This window comes from Oncorhynchus clarkii, chromosome 22 (assembly GCF_045791955.1).
Source record: "Oncorhynchus clarkii lewisi isolate Uvic-CL-2024 chromosome 22, UVic_Ocla_1.0, whole genome shotgun sequence".
Taxonomy (NCBI): domain Eukaryota; kingdom Metazoa; phylum Chordata; class Actinopteri; order Salmoniformes; family Salmonidae; genus Oncorhynchus; species Oncorhynchus clarkii.
In genome coordinates, this window is record NC_092168.1 from 46,159,198 (window position 1) to 46,174,602 (window position 15,405).

General features: G+C 41.3%; 1 protein-coding gene across 1 annotated transcript; it reads right to left on the bottom strand.

The window, feature by feature from the left end:
• Positions 1-6,312: 6,312 nt before the first annotated feature.
• On the bottom strand, positions 6,313-15,405 carry LOC139380617 (growth differentiation factor 3). Its single transcript, XM_071123499.1, has 2 exons — positions 15,129-15,405; positions 6,313-7,175 (listed from the first exon to the last, which is right to left on the bottom strand). The coding sequence occupies exons 1-2, from the start codon at positions 15,403-15,405 to the stop codon at positions 6,313-6,315; spliced, it is 1,140 nt and encodes a 379-aa protein (XP_070979600.1).

The window sequence follows — 15,405 nt, forward strand, 5'->3', positions numbered from 1 at the left end:
TTCCTATAATATGATTTCCTAGTTCGGCAAAGATAGATTTGATATAGTTTTGTTCTACAATTGTTGTAATTATTTCATGTTACAATACACTGACATTACTTATCTCATTGTTCTTGTCAAAGATACATGTGGTGTTGATACAGAATGGTTTGTCTGGATTGGAATGGAATGACTTGGAGAAGTTATAAGATTGCATAAGCTTGTTTTATTAAAGACATTGTAGTCGTTGTGGATTGTGTACTCCAAATACCTAAGGCTGTGGTTGTTCCGTGTTAATGATAAATAGTATGTAAGTGTTCTAATAGTACATTCTGAGGACACCATGAGTTGTTCTATATGTTGTTTAACATCTTCCTCTAGTGGCTCAATTGTGACACAACGTCTTCATCAAGTGAAGTAAAGTTCAAATGTACAATACTGCATGATATCAGATAACGTCCAGGTCTAAATGAATGCTGTATTGTCCAAGTAGTTGCTGGTAAAATGTAAGAATATGCAATTATGTGTTACACTTTATAATAACATTCAGTAATAAACCATTTGTAAGGAATTTACAGTTTGCTCACCTTTTAATATTAAGGCCACATTTGCAAAATGTTATTCAGCTAGGTATTCTGACATTTATAAATAACTACTACAGTATATACATGAATTATTCAACACAACAGTGCAGGAGACCACAGCAGACACTTCAACCTCAACATGCTGGGTATTGTCACAGGCCGGCTCATAGCCATGTGGCAAAAATGAGGGGACACGAACAGGTATGGGCCAATCAAAAAGGATCTTTATTATAAACAAAACAATTAACTTTAAACAAAGAAAAGGGAGTGAGGTGTGAAAGTATCATAATGTGAGGGTGTATGTAAAGTGCAGGGATGCCTGAATCTGTGTGTGTGTGAATATGACTGAGTGAAAACTACGTAAAACTACATAGGAACAAACAAAACAGGATCACACCTGGAGGAGCAGAGAGAGAGAGAGAGAGTGATTAGTGAAGCAGTTTACATACCCGTCGCCTGCAGCAAAAGCCTCTCTATCCTGTCCTCTGGCTGGGCAGAGTACTTTAGGATTTTAGTCACTTTGGTGTAACAAGGGCCTTGCCGTGCGGCCCCACCAACTCAGTGGACAAACCCACCCCTGGTGGGCTTGGCCAAAGACCTCTCCTCCGGCTGGGCAGAGTCCTCTAGGATTTTTGTCACTTCGGTGCAACAAGGGCCTAGCCGTGCGGCCCTACCAACCCTTCTATTTATTCGTAATGGCCCTTCGCGTGAGTTGGGTTTGTTCCTTCGTTCACGTTGTCACTCCCTTTATTTCCCGGGCTAGTATGGGGCCTTGGATAAATGTACTCTTCTTAGCATTCTAAGTTTATAGATTCTTCCTATACTCCCTTACCATGAGCCTTTTTCTCTTATATATCAATACCTAATAACTAATCTTCTGTTAGTTATTATGCTCGTCAGCTAGGAGTCACTTGGAAACCTATGTATATATCAATACCTAATAACTAATCTTCTGTTAGTTATTATGCTCGTCAGCTAGTAGTCACTCGGAAACTAGTATTGGTATATGTTTAGACTCTCCTAAAAATATATTATTGTCCACACAATGAAATATTCTTTAGTGCAATCACTTTAACCTATAACCAGGGTCATTTTCTGTTCAGTGAGAGTGTCAAAGGCGTTTGCTCTCCAGATCATTAATCTGGCCTAGTTGTCAAAGTTTCAAGCTTTTATTAAGTCACTCTGTTTTTTTGTCTTATACACGTTATCACAAGTCAATGGTTATACAGTTTCTCAATACAACAATAATGCTCAATCAATCCTTAATGCGCTATACTATGCCAGAAAATATCGCAAATATAATCAGCTTAAACACTTTCTACAGACTCTTAATCATAGCAAATAACCTTATATTTACCTTAAAGCTCTATTCCCTTGGTCCTTCCCGAAACTGATCTTTATAAGAGTAATATTAGCAGCCTCTGCTGTCTATAATATTTAAATCTCTTTTTTATTCCAAATTTCCTAGGTTACACTTTTCACTGCCTGCTGCTTAGATATGGACATTTTTTTGTTGACCCTTGGCTACTACGAGGCTTACGGCTTCCTGGGCTTTTTCAATCTTGCCAAACTGCAATTGTCCCTGGCACACCAAAGATGGAACCGGTGCTCCCAAGAGTTCTCTACGCCTCGCTCTGTTGAGGGGTGAAGTTCTCTCTTACGCAACCTTGTCCTCTTACTCTTATAAGTGGTGTGAGCTTCCAGTGCACGACACAATTCTTAGATTACCAGTCAAAACTCTGCTCGTGCCTTGATGTCAAAAATAGTCCATACAAACAGAGTATAGTAAAAAGTAATTTACCTTACCAGATGATTCTCTATGATGTTCAAATCATAATGGTATGAGGTACTTAGGTACTGATCTCTCCTTCTTTTATACTCTCTTAGAGACCCAGTTTGGGGGGGGGGAGCCGCTTGGGTGTACAATTCATGTTCTCATTGTGCTTCTCTTACAGTATACTCAGAATTATGTAGGACTCAGTCCAATGTTAAGTCCCTCAGTACTGATGCCCATAAGTCTTCTTCCGTTGGGGCGTTGGTTTGGTAGAGCTGTTTATACCACTCCTCAGGTTTCACATAGGTTGGTTCCAGTTCTTTCAGAGCCTGTTCGTTTGGCTCCCCCTGCTGGTCACTTTCCGTTGTGGCAGTTTCTTCCTGCACTCCCCAGTCAATAGTTAGTCCTAGAGCCCATAGATGTGGCTCTGGATCTGGGCCGGTTACTGGGGGAGGGGTCCGATCTCTTTTGGTTTTTGCCACAGACTCCAATTACTAACGACCCTCCTCTGCCTGCAGGAGGAACCGCCCCTGCACTGCAGAGGAGGAGCCGTGACAGTATGAACAATACCACTACTCTCACTACATCACTGCTGCCAGGTCAGGGGTCACACCAGAGCAGCTCTCTCAGATGCTGTTTACTCTGAATGAATATAAAGAGTGGGTTTCACAATAAATTATAATGGATCAGTAAATTGTTTATTCATTATGTAATTAATCTGATATTTAAGTAAACTGGTAATTCACATAATTATAAACAACTTTTATAGTATATGATTCAATAGATCATTCCAAAGATGTTTAATAAATGTGTTTTTACCATTTAATACTCATTAGTAAAGTAGTTTTTCCCCTAATCTAAAGTAAAGACTATTCTTTATAAATGTTTTGAACAGTGACCAGTGTAATTTATCACAAAAAGATGGACATGATATTGGTAGATATTCCAGCAGTACCTGATGTTCCTTAAGGTCTCAAAATGACCTAGAACATATCAATGGTTAAACAATAAGCACACAACACAGAGGATGTTAAAGGAAATATATTGAACATTTTATTAGTAGTGTGCTGAAGGAAGTAACGTGTTTGTCTGAAACTGACAGCATCCTTGTTGGCAGTCACTGATTTCAGTCACTCAGTAGAAATAAAATAAATGTTACTTGTCAAAAACTTGTTTATCCGATGTAGTGAGAGGTTTATGCACCTAGTTCCGACAGTGAAGCAATATCTAACAATTTAACAAAAAATACCTAATACACACAAATCTAGGTAAAGGACTAGAATTAAGAATATATGGATGAGCAATGTCAGAGTGACACAGACTAAGAGCAGTTTGTAGACTGCTTACAGGGTAAGGGAACCAATATCTAAATATATCTTAACTGAACATTACATTTCAAGGGTTACTACCTTTAATATACTACCAAACCAAATCAAAATCATATTTTATTGGCCACATACAAATATTCAGCTGATGTTATTGAGGGTGTAGTGAAATCCTTTTGTTCCAACAGTTCAGCAGTATCTAACAATTCACAATAACACACAAATAAAAGTAAAATAATTTAATTTAAAAACATAAATATTTTGATGAGCAATGTCTGAGTGGTATTGACAAAATACAACACACACACACACATACATATATATATATATATATACACACACACACGCATATTAGATGAGTAAAGCAGTATGTAAACATTAAATTGACTAGTGTTCCATTATTAAAGTGACCAGGGATTCCATGTCTATGTACATTGGGCAGCATACTCTAAGGTGTAGGGTTGAATAACTGGGTGGTAGTCTGCTTGTGCTGGCTATTTAACAGTTTGTGGGCCTTGAGTGCCAGCTTTGATGCACCTGTACTGACCTCGCCTTCTGGATGACAGTGGGGTGAACAGGGTGTGGCTCAGGTGGTTGATGTCCTTGATGATCATTGGGCAGACCACACCACTCTCTGGAGAGTCATAAGAATTCAACAAGGTACTGAGTAAAGGATCTGAAGCACATTTGCCAGTGATTCCAGGGTATGACGCTACAAGCTTGGCACACCTATATTTGGGGAGTTTGGCCCATTCTTCTCTGCAGATCGGCTGGGGAGCGTCGCTGCACAGCTATTTTTAGGTCTCTCCAGAAATCTTCGATCGGGTTTAAATCCGGGCCACAAAAACATTGAGACTTGTCCCAAAGCCAATCCTGCGTTGTCTTGGCTGCGTGTTAGGGTCGTTGTTCTGTTGGAAGGTGAATTTTCGACCCAGTCTGAGAACCTGCTCCAGAGCTATCAGGACTTACTAAGGGGTATTAAGGCTGGTGGAACTCTACATAGAGGGTTCTAGGATGAACCCTCCAAAGATTCTAAGCTGAGACATGGAATTGTTTTAAGATGGTCATACTATGGATCATTTAGCTATTTTCTTAATCCATTTTAAAATAAAGCTGTAATGTAACAAAATGTGGAAAAGGTAAAGGGATCTGAATACTTTCCCAAAGCACTGTATACATAGTAAAAACAGATAGTTCAAAAGGAACTGTTTTGAATTGTCTGTCCTATATCTATTTGTTGGCACTAAAGTATTTCCATACTTCCCTTCATTTTTTAAAACTGGTACGGGGTTACCTTGAGGCGAGTTTCGTGAGTCTTGAGGGCATCATACAAAACAACCAACATGTAGGAGTTTCCAAACCGTTCGGAATCTACAGACAGAAGTTCCCATCGGAGGTACCAACTTCAGACAAGACCCGTGAAGCTTGTGGGCATAGAAGAGACGCTACAGACATTGTCGTGAAAAATACCGATTTTCGGAATATCGCTGTAGCTCTGCAGATGCAACATCGGTGGATTGAAATGCAGCCTGTGCCAAAAACCATACATCTCCGGCTTAAAGATGGATTTTGATGGGGAGGCCTGCTTCGTCATTGAGGGCTTTCAACATGTTGAAATAGTCAACACATTAACATCAACACGCCACAGGATATACTCATTGGACTTTAGGCTATGAGCTGAACTCCCAGCAGAGCCCACCTCATAGCCTATGGGATATTCATTGAAGAGGTGGATGGTAAATGTGATCTGCATAACATACCTTTGTAACGCCTTGTCTGTCTGTATACCTGCAAAACAGACACAAGTGAGCAGTTCAGTCATCTGCATCCAGTACAGATCGTCTTCACCATAGTCTTACCTCTTCGTTGATTGATATTGTGTCCCATTTTCTGTTTTAGAAAGATTTGCACAAATATGAAACGCTAGATGGTATCATAAAACAATCATACAAGGGACAAACTTAAATTGAGGAGATCTTTACTCGATTCATAAAGTGTATTCTTTTTTAAAATGGTAAGACATATGTATTTAAAAAAAAAATACACACACAAAAAAAAGAAATTCTATTCCATTGCCTCATATGAAAATGTTAAGCTCAAATCCAAAAAGCTAGTTTGAGTCAAGAGACATTTTATTTCATTGTACTTTTACCACTTTTGTTCCCAATTGGTAGTTATAGTTCCATCGCTGCAACTCCCCTACGGACTCGGGAGAAGATAATTATGCAGCAACAAGACATGAATTACGTGGACAACAAGAAAATAAATTGTTGGGGGTTGATACATTTTTTCATTAGCAAATCAAGTCTGTGGAAATTACAAACTTTAGAAGCCTTTGTAAAACCGTGAATGCACAAGATTGCATTTCCCGCTCAGCAACAAAAGCGTGATCAAATTAAGATCCTACATCAGTATATGACAGAAGTAGGTCTCCTCCTATAAAGTACATTCTTATCTGAACTTTGTGTTTGGTGAAAATGTGCCTCTGCCAAACTGAAAAGAGATCATCTGTCAGAATAATACCAAAGCCTTTTCATTACAGGAGAATCAATGAATAAGCGTTTTATTACGGGTAAAAATGTTTAAAAAAACAACAATTCAAACTTCTCTACAATCCACACCACCAACCAGCCATCACACCGAATGCATTTCATCTGCAGCCACACTCATCCACCACCATGTCCTGGTAATGACGTAGGACTACGTTGTCATTGTTGTCGTAGTAGAGCATGGATACAGGTGACAGGCGGATGGGTACGCAGCAGGGCTGGGGTGTGCCGTGGGGGTCCAGGGAGTGCACCAGAGTCTGCAGGATGGCATGGTTAGTGCCGTTCAGGCTCTCGCTCAGTGGGAACGGGCACTCTCCGTGGCAGTAGTTGGCAAGGTAGCCCTGCGGAGCGATGATCCAGTCCTGCCAGCCCACATCCTTGAATTCAATGTAGAGGCGGCGCGGCTTACACACGTTGCTGGGTGTAACCGGCAGATAGACGGCGCTCCTCTTCTGCCGAGAGCGGCACTGGAGTGGATTCAGGGATACAACCACCAGGGAGGCATGGAACTCTGGGAGGGTTATGGTCGGCCCTAACGGGACGGCGTTCACCAGGTTCTGGGACATGAAGATGTCCGTCGCCTGGGTGTGGACAGGGTGTAACTGCAGCTCCAACACCAGGCCGTAGTTATGACCCGGTTTACGCCAGTTCTGTGCCAGTGCTGTGAGGTCCAAGGTGAGGGATCCGGCCTCTGGTTCCAGCTGCACCGACTGGGACAGCACCAGCCTGCGGTGGGCCTCGTGGCTCGCTCCCCTCAGGGTCGCACGCAACACCTTGTACAGGGACACGCTGAGCGCCTGTGGGCCCAGGAGGAACCTTGGTGTGCGGAACATGTCCCACTGGAACTTTATTTCCAGCTGCGCCAGAGAGAGCTGCTCCACGGGCTGTAGCACAGACATGTTGAAGAACATGTATTTCTCCACACAGCCGTGGCAGCTGCCGCTCCAGCCTGACACCAGTCTACCTGCAGAGGACAGACAAAAAAAAAAAAAAAAAAAGGACATTAGGTCTACACTCTAGAAGTAGGACCTAGGTTTCAATTGACAACTTTATTAGCACTGTTAAGGCTATAGCCAATAAAAGCAAATTCTCATACTTTGTCCCCCTCGTTTATTTTACCGAGGTAGACAGTTTCAAGTTGGACATTTGACAGATATTCACACTTTCAAGCCTCAATAGCTTTCATACCACTTGAGCCACAGACTCCAAATAAGTGCCATGATGTTGGAAACATTGCAACAGGTCTTATTTTCACAATTTGGACATTACACTTTCCAAAGCTAATAAACATGTGGAAATGCGAGCAGCATTTTGTATTCCTAGTTGAATTAGTTAGGGAGCGTCGACAAAGTACAAACTTCTTTTACATTCAAATTTAAAATTGCTCCTTAGTCATGTGACCTACTGACCACAAAGGTTCAGAATGTCCACTGGCTATACCTTCATATCTCACACTCGGTCTACTTTCATCTCATGCTTAAATCTGTAAGCGTCGCAGACCTTCATTTTACATGCGTGTTAAAAAAATAAAAATAAAATGTTTGAAGTTAACAAATGTTGCAGCCTCGCAATAACGATCTTTCACATGGACACTGAAAAGATCCGCAAATGGCTGTATGTGGTTTGGATCAAGGACAGGAGAGGTGTTCAAGCGGAGGTACTTAAAGGAAGGCGCACAGGTAGGCCTCATGAAAAACAATGTTTCATATGCTCTTTTTAAAATCACAGTAATTTGTCAGTCCGAGTGAGCTTGATAACGTGAAAGAATCCTTTTCATAGCATCACTTTCATAATACTGTACATGAAGACAAATCCTTCTACGTTGAGTATTAGAACCCAGTTAACAGAACCTGATAATGACTTGATATTTGAGTGCATTCACCACAAGCTACCTGCAGACAACTTACAAAATGCAATAGTGCATTTGAGGGTTTGTTTTTTTCTGATGAAAGTAGTTATGATGCATTGCCTACTATTTCTAACTGGAAAATTATGTGAGTAAAATCCTTTTTCCAAAATTGATTTAGGTACATTTTTGTGAAGAGGTATGAGTGTTGTGATATGGGTCATTTAATAGTAAAATAATTTAATGAATCAATACATTTCTATATTGCTTCCTCGGTATCTGCATGAACCATCAGGCCAAGTGTTTTTGGTTGACCCGGCTGGACAGAAAGAGAAAGGAGGAATCGGAACACGCTGCATTCAAATTCAGGTCATATTTATTCCATTGTACTGGATCTAATACATACATTCATAAGTGTAATAATTTATGAAATACTGTGAAAAACTCTTGGCTGCTGGCTCGGTCATTTTCAGACATGCGCAGAGCAGACTGAAAGGGGAAGGGTAGCTCTTGACTTGAACCACAGGGGTTCTCTGTCTAGAGAGTATTCCAAAAGGCACAGACACACCCCTTGACTTGCAATTGGCACCGTTGACCTGTATGTATTCTCTCCTGATTGCCTCTGTGGTGCACAGTCTGGCAGTCTGACTAAAGTGACAGAGGTATGAGGAGACATCCTCCTTTATTTATGGGAGCAAATATTTCCTAACACGTTGGATCCTATTCTTGGACAGTTAGAGGACAATGCATCAGTCCACATTTTTTTTTTGAGTAACCTCAACCTTGTGGGTCTTTGGGCCAATAAAGTGCCAACTCAATTCTACCACTGACTAGTCTCTCATGCCCCTGTGAACGGGGACACAGTCGTTTTTTAATCTAAACCAGACTTTTTTTTACTGTAGTACACTAACCCCTAATTGGGTCTCTTTTCTTGACACAGAGGCAGTTTACCAGATAAAAGGTCAGGAAGACCAAAAAGTAGATTGTTTTAAGGGTGTATTACGTCCTGTGCTGCCCCACTGTCATATCCATTCTGGATTCTGAGTGGTAAAATCATAGCTGAAAAATGCCTCTATGTATGTGTATACATTTTCCGCCAAGACAGAACTGCCAAAGGGGGTGGAATTGCAATCTACTGCAGAGACAGCCTGCAGAGTTCTGTCATGCTACCTAGGCCTGTGCCCAATCTACTGCAGAGACAGCCTGCAGAGTTCTGTCATGCTACCTAGGCCTGTGCCCAATCTACTGCAGAGACAGCCTGCAGAATTCTGTCATGCTATCCAGGTTTGTGCCCAATCTACTGCAGAGACAGCCTGCAGAGTTCTGTCATGCTACCTAGGCCTGTGCCCAATCTACTGCAGAGACAGCCTGCAGAATTCTGTCATGCTATCCAGGTTTGTGCCCAAGCAGTTCGAGCTTCTACTTTCAAAAATCCACCTTTCCAGAAATAAGTCTCTGTTTGTTACAGACCCCCCTCAGCTCCCAGCTGCGCACTGGACACCATATGTGGATTAATTGCCCCCCCATTTATCTTCAGAGTTTGTACTGTTAGGTGACCTAAACTGGGATATGCTTAACGACCCGGTCGTCCTACAATCTAAACTAGATGCCCTCAATCTCACACAAATTATCAAGGAACCTACAAGGTACAACCCCAAATCCGTGAACTTGGGCACCCTCATAGATATCCTGACCAACCTGTCCTCTAAATACACCTCTGCTGTCTTCAACCAGGATCTCAGCGATCACTGCCTCATTGTCTGCGTCAGTAATAGGACCGCGGTCAAACGACCACCCCTCATCACTGTCAAACGCTCCCTAAAACACGTCAGCGAGCAGGCCTTTCTAATCGACCTGGCCCGGGTATCCTGGAAGGATTTGACCTCAGTCTGTCAGTTGAGGATGCCTGGTTATTCTTTAAAAAGTGCTTTCCTCATCATCTCAAATAAGCATGCCCCATTCATAAAATGTAGAAGCTCCTTGGTTCACTCCAGACCTGTCTGCCCTTGACCAACACAAAAACATCCTGTGGCGTTCTGCATTTGCATCGAATAGCCCCCGTGATGTGCAACTTTTTAGGGAAGTTAGGAACAAATATACACAGGCAGTTAGGAAAGCAAAGACAAGCTTTTTCAAACAGAAATTTGCATCCTGTAGCACAAAATCTACAATGTTCTGAGACACTAAAATCCATGGAGAATAAGAGCACCTCATCCCAGCTACCCACTGCACTGAGACTAGGAAAAACTCACCACCAATAAATCTACGATTATCGAGAATTTCAATAACCATTTTTCTCCACCTGGCTATCCCTACCCCGGTCATCAGCTCTGCACCCCCAATAGCAACTTGCCAAAGCCTCTCCCATTTCGCCTTCACCCAAATCCAGATGGCTGATGTTCTGAAAGAGCTGCAAAATCTGGACCCCAACAAATCAGCCGGGCTAAACAATCTGGAACATCTCCTTCTAAAATTTCCCACCGCGATTGTTGCAACCCCTATTACTAGCCTGTTCAACCTCTTTTTCGTATTGTCTGAGATTCCCAAAGATTGGAAAGCTGCCGCAGTCATCCCTCTCCTCAAAGTGAGTCACTCCAGACCCAAACTGCAACAGACCTATATCTATCCTACCCTGCCTTTCTAAGGTCTTCGAAAGCCAAGTTAACAGACAGATCACCGACCATATTGAATCTCACCCTACCTTCTCCTCTATGCAATCTGGTTTCCGAGCTGATCATGGGTGCACCTCAGCCATGCTCAAGGTCCTAAACGATATCATAATCGCCATCGACAAAAGACAACACTGTGCAGCCGTCTTCATCGACCTGGCCAAGGCTTTCGAACTCTGTAAATCACCGCATTCTTATCGGCAGACTCGACAGCCTTTGTTTCTCAAATGACTGTCTTGCCTGGTTCACCAACTACTTCTCTGATAGAGTTCAGTGTGTCAAATCGGAGGGCCTGTAGTCCGGACCTCTGGCAGTCTCTGCGGGTGCCACAGGGTTAAATCCTCTTTTCTCCGTATACATCAATGCCATACAACTCTCCTTCCGTGGCCGCCAACTGCTCTTAAAAGCAAGAAAAACTAAATGCATGCTCTTCAACCGATCGCTGCCCGCACTTAGAATATGTGGACAACTACCTAGGTGTCTGACTAAACTCTCCTTCAAGACTCATTAGGCATCTCCAACCCAAAATTAAATCAGCTTCCGATTTCGCAACAAAGCATCCTTCACTCATGCTGCCAAACATACCCTTGTAAAACTGACTATCCTACCGATCCTTGAATTTGGCGATCTCATTTACAAAATAGCCTCCAACACTCACCTCAGGAAATTGGATGCAGTCTATCACAGTGCCATCCGCTTTGTCACCAAAGTCCCATATACTACCCACCACTGCGACCTGTATGTTCTCGTTGGATGGCCCTCGCTACATATTCGTCACCAAACCCACTGGCTCCAGGTCATCTATAAGTACTTGCTAGTTAAAGCTCCGCCTTAGCTCACGGGTCACCATAGCAGCACCCACCCGTAGCAGGCGCTCCAGCAGGTATATTTCACTGGTCACCCCCAAAGCCAATTCCTCCTTTGGCCGCTGAAGCTGGAGACTCATCTCCCTCACCATCTTTAAGCATCTGCTAGCAGAGCAGCTTACAGATCATTGCACCTGTACATAGCCCATCTAACTACCTCACCCCCATATTGTTTTATATATTTTTATTTTTGCTCCTTTGCACCCCAGTATCTCTACTTGCACAGTCATCTTCTGCACATCTATCACTCCAGTGTTTATTTGCGAAATTGTAATTATTTTGCCACTATGGCCTATTTATTGCCTTACCCCCTACTCTTACTTCATTTGCACACACACATATATAGACTTTTCTATTGTGTTATTGATTGTACGTTTGTTTATTCCATGTGTAACTGTGTTGTTGTTTGTGTCACACTGCTTTGCTTTATCTTGGCCAGGTCGCAGTTGTAAATGAGAACCTTTTCTCAACTGGCCTACCAGGTTGAATAAAGGTGAGATAAAAAAAAAAATACTGTATGTGGGAATGTCTTATGTTCGTCCTACATGTAGTGTTGGTACATGGAATATCCCTCAACTACATATATCATAAAACTTATATTTGCAATAGCAATTTATGTTCAACAACTGACATTTTCAGATATTATTTTGACAAACACACTTTGGTGCTTACAATTCATTCTCTATTGTCAGATTGTGGGTACTGTCATTCGTGATATGACTTTAAGTACATACTGAACTTTCAATTTTTTTTTGTTTTTCTTAAAGTCTACAAACGCTCTACATTTACTCACTCTGATAGGGTTGGATCCTATTTGCTACTTTTATCATTGTCCTGTAAATGGTTCAGTGCCTATAATTTAGGCTGTGTGTGTGTGTGTAGAATGGGGCATAAAGGAAATTACCTCTACTACTAAATTACTACTAGATTATAGTGATAAGGAAAACAGCATACAAATTTGGCTTGTGTATTCATTTGCCTATAGCTAATCACAATTCCATTATGTTTACATAAAATACTTCAAAATGAGAAGATCCTGCCATGGTAAAGAGGACTGGGTGGACATAAAGTGGAAAGGAGGGGAAATAACTCCCACCATGCAGCAGGACACCTTCAGCTGCAGGGTCTTTGTAATGCAGGTTTGATAGTTATATTTTCAATAATGAATGGTTAGCTGTTATGTGACAACAAGTTTTTTTTATATACCCATTTTATTTTTTGGTGAAGATGGCCAAGGAAGTTGCACAGACCTTCCAACATCCCCTCCCAAATTGATATGGAACTTTCAAAAACACATGGAGCGAACTGCGAAAATAAATGGCTGAGGATATACAAAAAAAAATGTCTGGTATGTAATGACATTTAATTAAAAGTAAATGTAAATTATTTATTTTTATGTAGTTGTGTGGGACAGCCATTTGTTCAGTTCAGGCCTATGATTTCAGAGTTCAACAAAGCCAACAACTGCTTCATGTGTGCCACTGATGAAGAACCTGGATGTGGCCCAAAGACTGACCGGGTTGGTAACTTTTGACAAGTGACAGCATGTAAGACAATTTATGATATAATACAATGGATGGCTAATTCGTCATTGATATTATTTATAACGTGTTGCGCTTTGTATTGTTTTAGATTGAATGGTTTGCATGGCAACGGTGGTTCCATGTGCTGTGCCTAGAAATGAAGACAAAAGAGTTCAGAGTAAAGAACACAAACAGGAAGTACAGTTTGTTGTTGAAAATGTATGCTATAGCCCATCCACACTGAAGAGGCTCTGACATGTACATCAACCAGGGATAAAGAGAAAGTTAACACTGTGAAATGTTTCATACTTATTTGAAAGTGTCTGTTGACATGTTGAAACAGATTAAAGGTCTACAATTTCTGTTTAATTTGTCAATATTACATTTTTTATTCATTTATTTACTGGCCACCATTACTGTGGTTACATGTTCAGTATATGTACTGACCAGCAAACCCACTGCAGCCTACCTCACTAGCTCACTCTCCATCCCTGCATTGGACCAGTAATAGCGTGACTCTCGTACTTTGCCCTTATGTTTGATATTATCTGTCTCTCTCCTATTGTGTACCGCTGTTAAATACTGCGGAAAAATAAAACCATGGAAAATAAGTACTTAACTACCAATTATTGTAGATAAATATAAAAGAAAAGGGTAAACACGGGACTGAACCCCCTAATTGTCAAACTAATATTAATGTACAACAATATAGAAGAGACATGACTAGAGGTTATGCAATATGGGTGTATATCCACCGCACGCTTCTTAGATGTGTAATGGACATGACCAAGGAGCTATTGAAATGTGTATGTTACACCACGTGATTTTACATCAGGGTAGTCAGTGTACATTCTGCACCATGTTCAAAGTCGGTAGGTCACAAGACCAAGGAGCTAATTGGCTTTTTAAATTTAAAATGTCAATGTTAAATCATGTGAGATGAAAATGGACAAACTACAGGGTGTGCAATGTGTAGGGGCACTGAGTGGACATTCTGCACCTTGTTTGGAGTCAGTAGGTCACATGACCAAGGAGCTATTGAAAGTTCCATGAAGTTAAAAACATTTATGGAAAATCATGTGAGATGAAATTGGACAAACTAAACGGTGGGCAATATAGAAGGGTTGTCAGTGGATATTCTGAACCTTGTTTGAAGTCACTAGGTCACATGACCAATGAACTACTGACATTCCAAAATGTCAATAAATCACAACATGTGCAATGTGTCTATGCCATGGGGTCAGCTACACCCAGTTTTTAAAGTTTTAGGAGTAATGGTTAAAGAGTTATAGAAATATTTGATTCGTCACTACGTTGACGGTACCTAACTGCTGTTGGTGAACGTAAGGAAAACTACAGGCGAAAATCCGTCGAATATTCAACCGGAAACTGTCTTTACCTCGGTGGTTAATTTTGGCACCAAAACAACGTGGGTGAAGGTATTCCTAAATAACAAACATGTTCGAAAATGGATTGTGTATAGCTATGTAACTCAATGAATTGATCTCACATTGTAATTCTGATAATAATTTTCAAACCCGACGTTCTCTCGGTCATCCACTGAAGGGGCAATCTGCCTTCCCAACAATGTGTTTACCGCGCCACTTTATCGGTAAACAGCGGAGATAAGTGGGTGTAGAAATGTAACCTAAACACGTAAATGCATACAGACGCCATGAAGGCCCATACATTATATCAAAATGATAGTTTTAACCATGTTCAGGCTAGACAGTTCAATTACATTTAAAATGGTTACTTAATTGTTTTACAAACAGGGTAAGACAAGTTCATATTTTGGGTTTTTAGAGGGTACAACCGTTGAACTAAACGCATGGGGCATTATGTATCAGTTATATTAAATCAATAATCAATGAGTAGCCTTTATATCGTTAATTTAAAAGTACAATTAAAAAAATGAACGTAACAATCGCAGAGTGACCCTTTTAACCACACAGAACACAGTACTATGGGGGAGCCGCATGATGGAAGGAGAGACATAGGGATAAAGCTCACCTTGGTCCTGCACAAATCGAACAATGTTTCCGCGAACTCCATACTCAGACACCATGCACGGGTCTCTTTCGTGGGTGTCGTTCTCCCGGGTGCTGGTACGTTTGAACATCCTCCACAACACCGAGGGAACGCGGCGGTGTTCTGACGGCTTTGGCCGAGCGGAGAGGCCCAACGAATTTAAAAACAAGCGCTCCTGAGTCTTCAAATCTTCTCCATTTCCTAAAGCAGACGCACTAATGGATAAAATAGCTAGGGCTAAAATAACCAAAGTCTCCAT

Coding starts and splice junctions, on each gene's coding strand:
- LOC139380617 (XM_071123499.1), bottom strand. CDS start 15,405: ATGGAGACTTTGGTTATTTTAGCCCTAGCTATTTTATCCATTAGTGCG. Junction 7,176..15,128: donor TCGATTTGTGCAGGACCAAG/GTGAGCTTTATC, acceptor TGTCCTCTGCAG/GTAGACTGGTGTCAGGCTGG.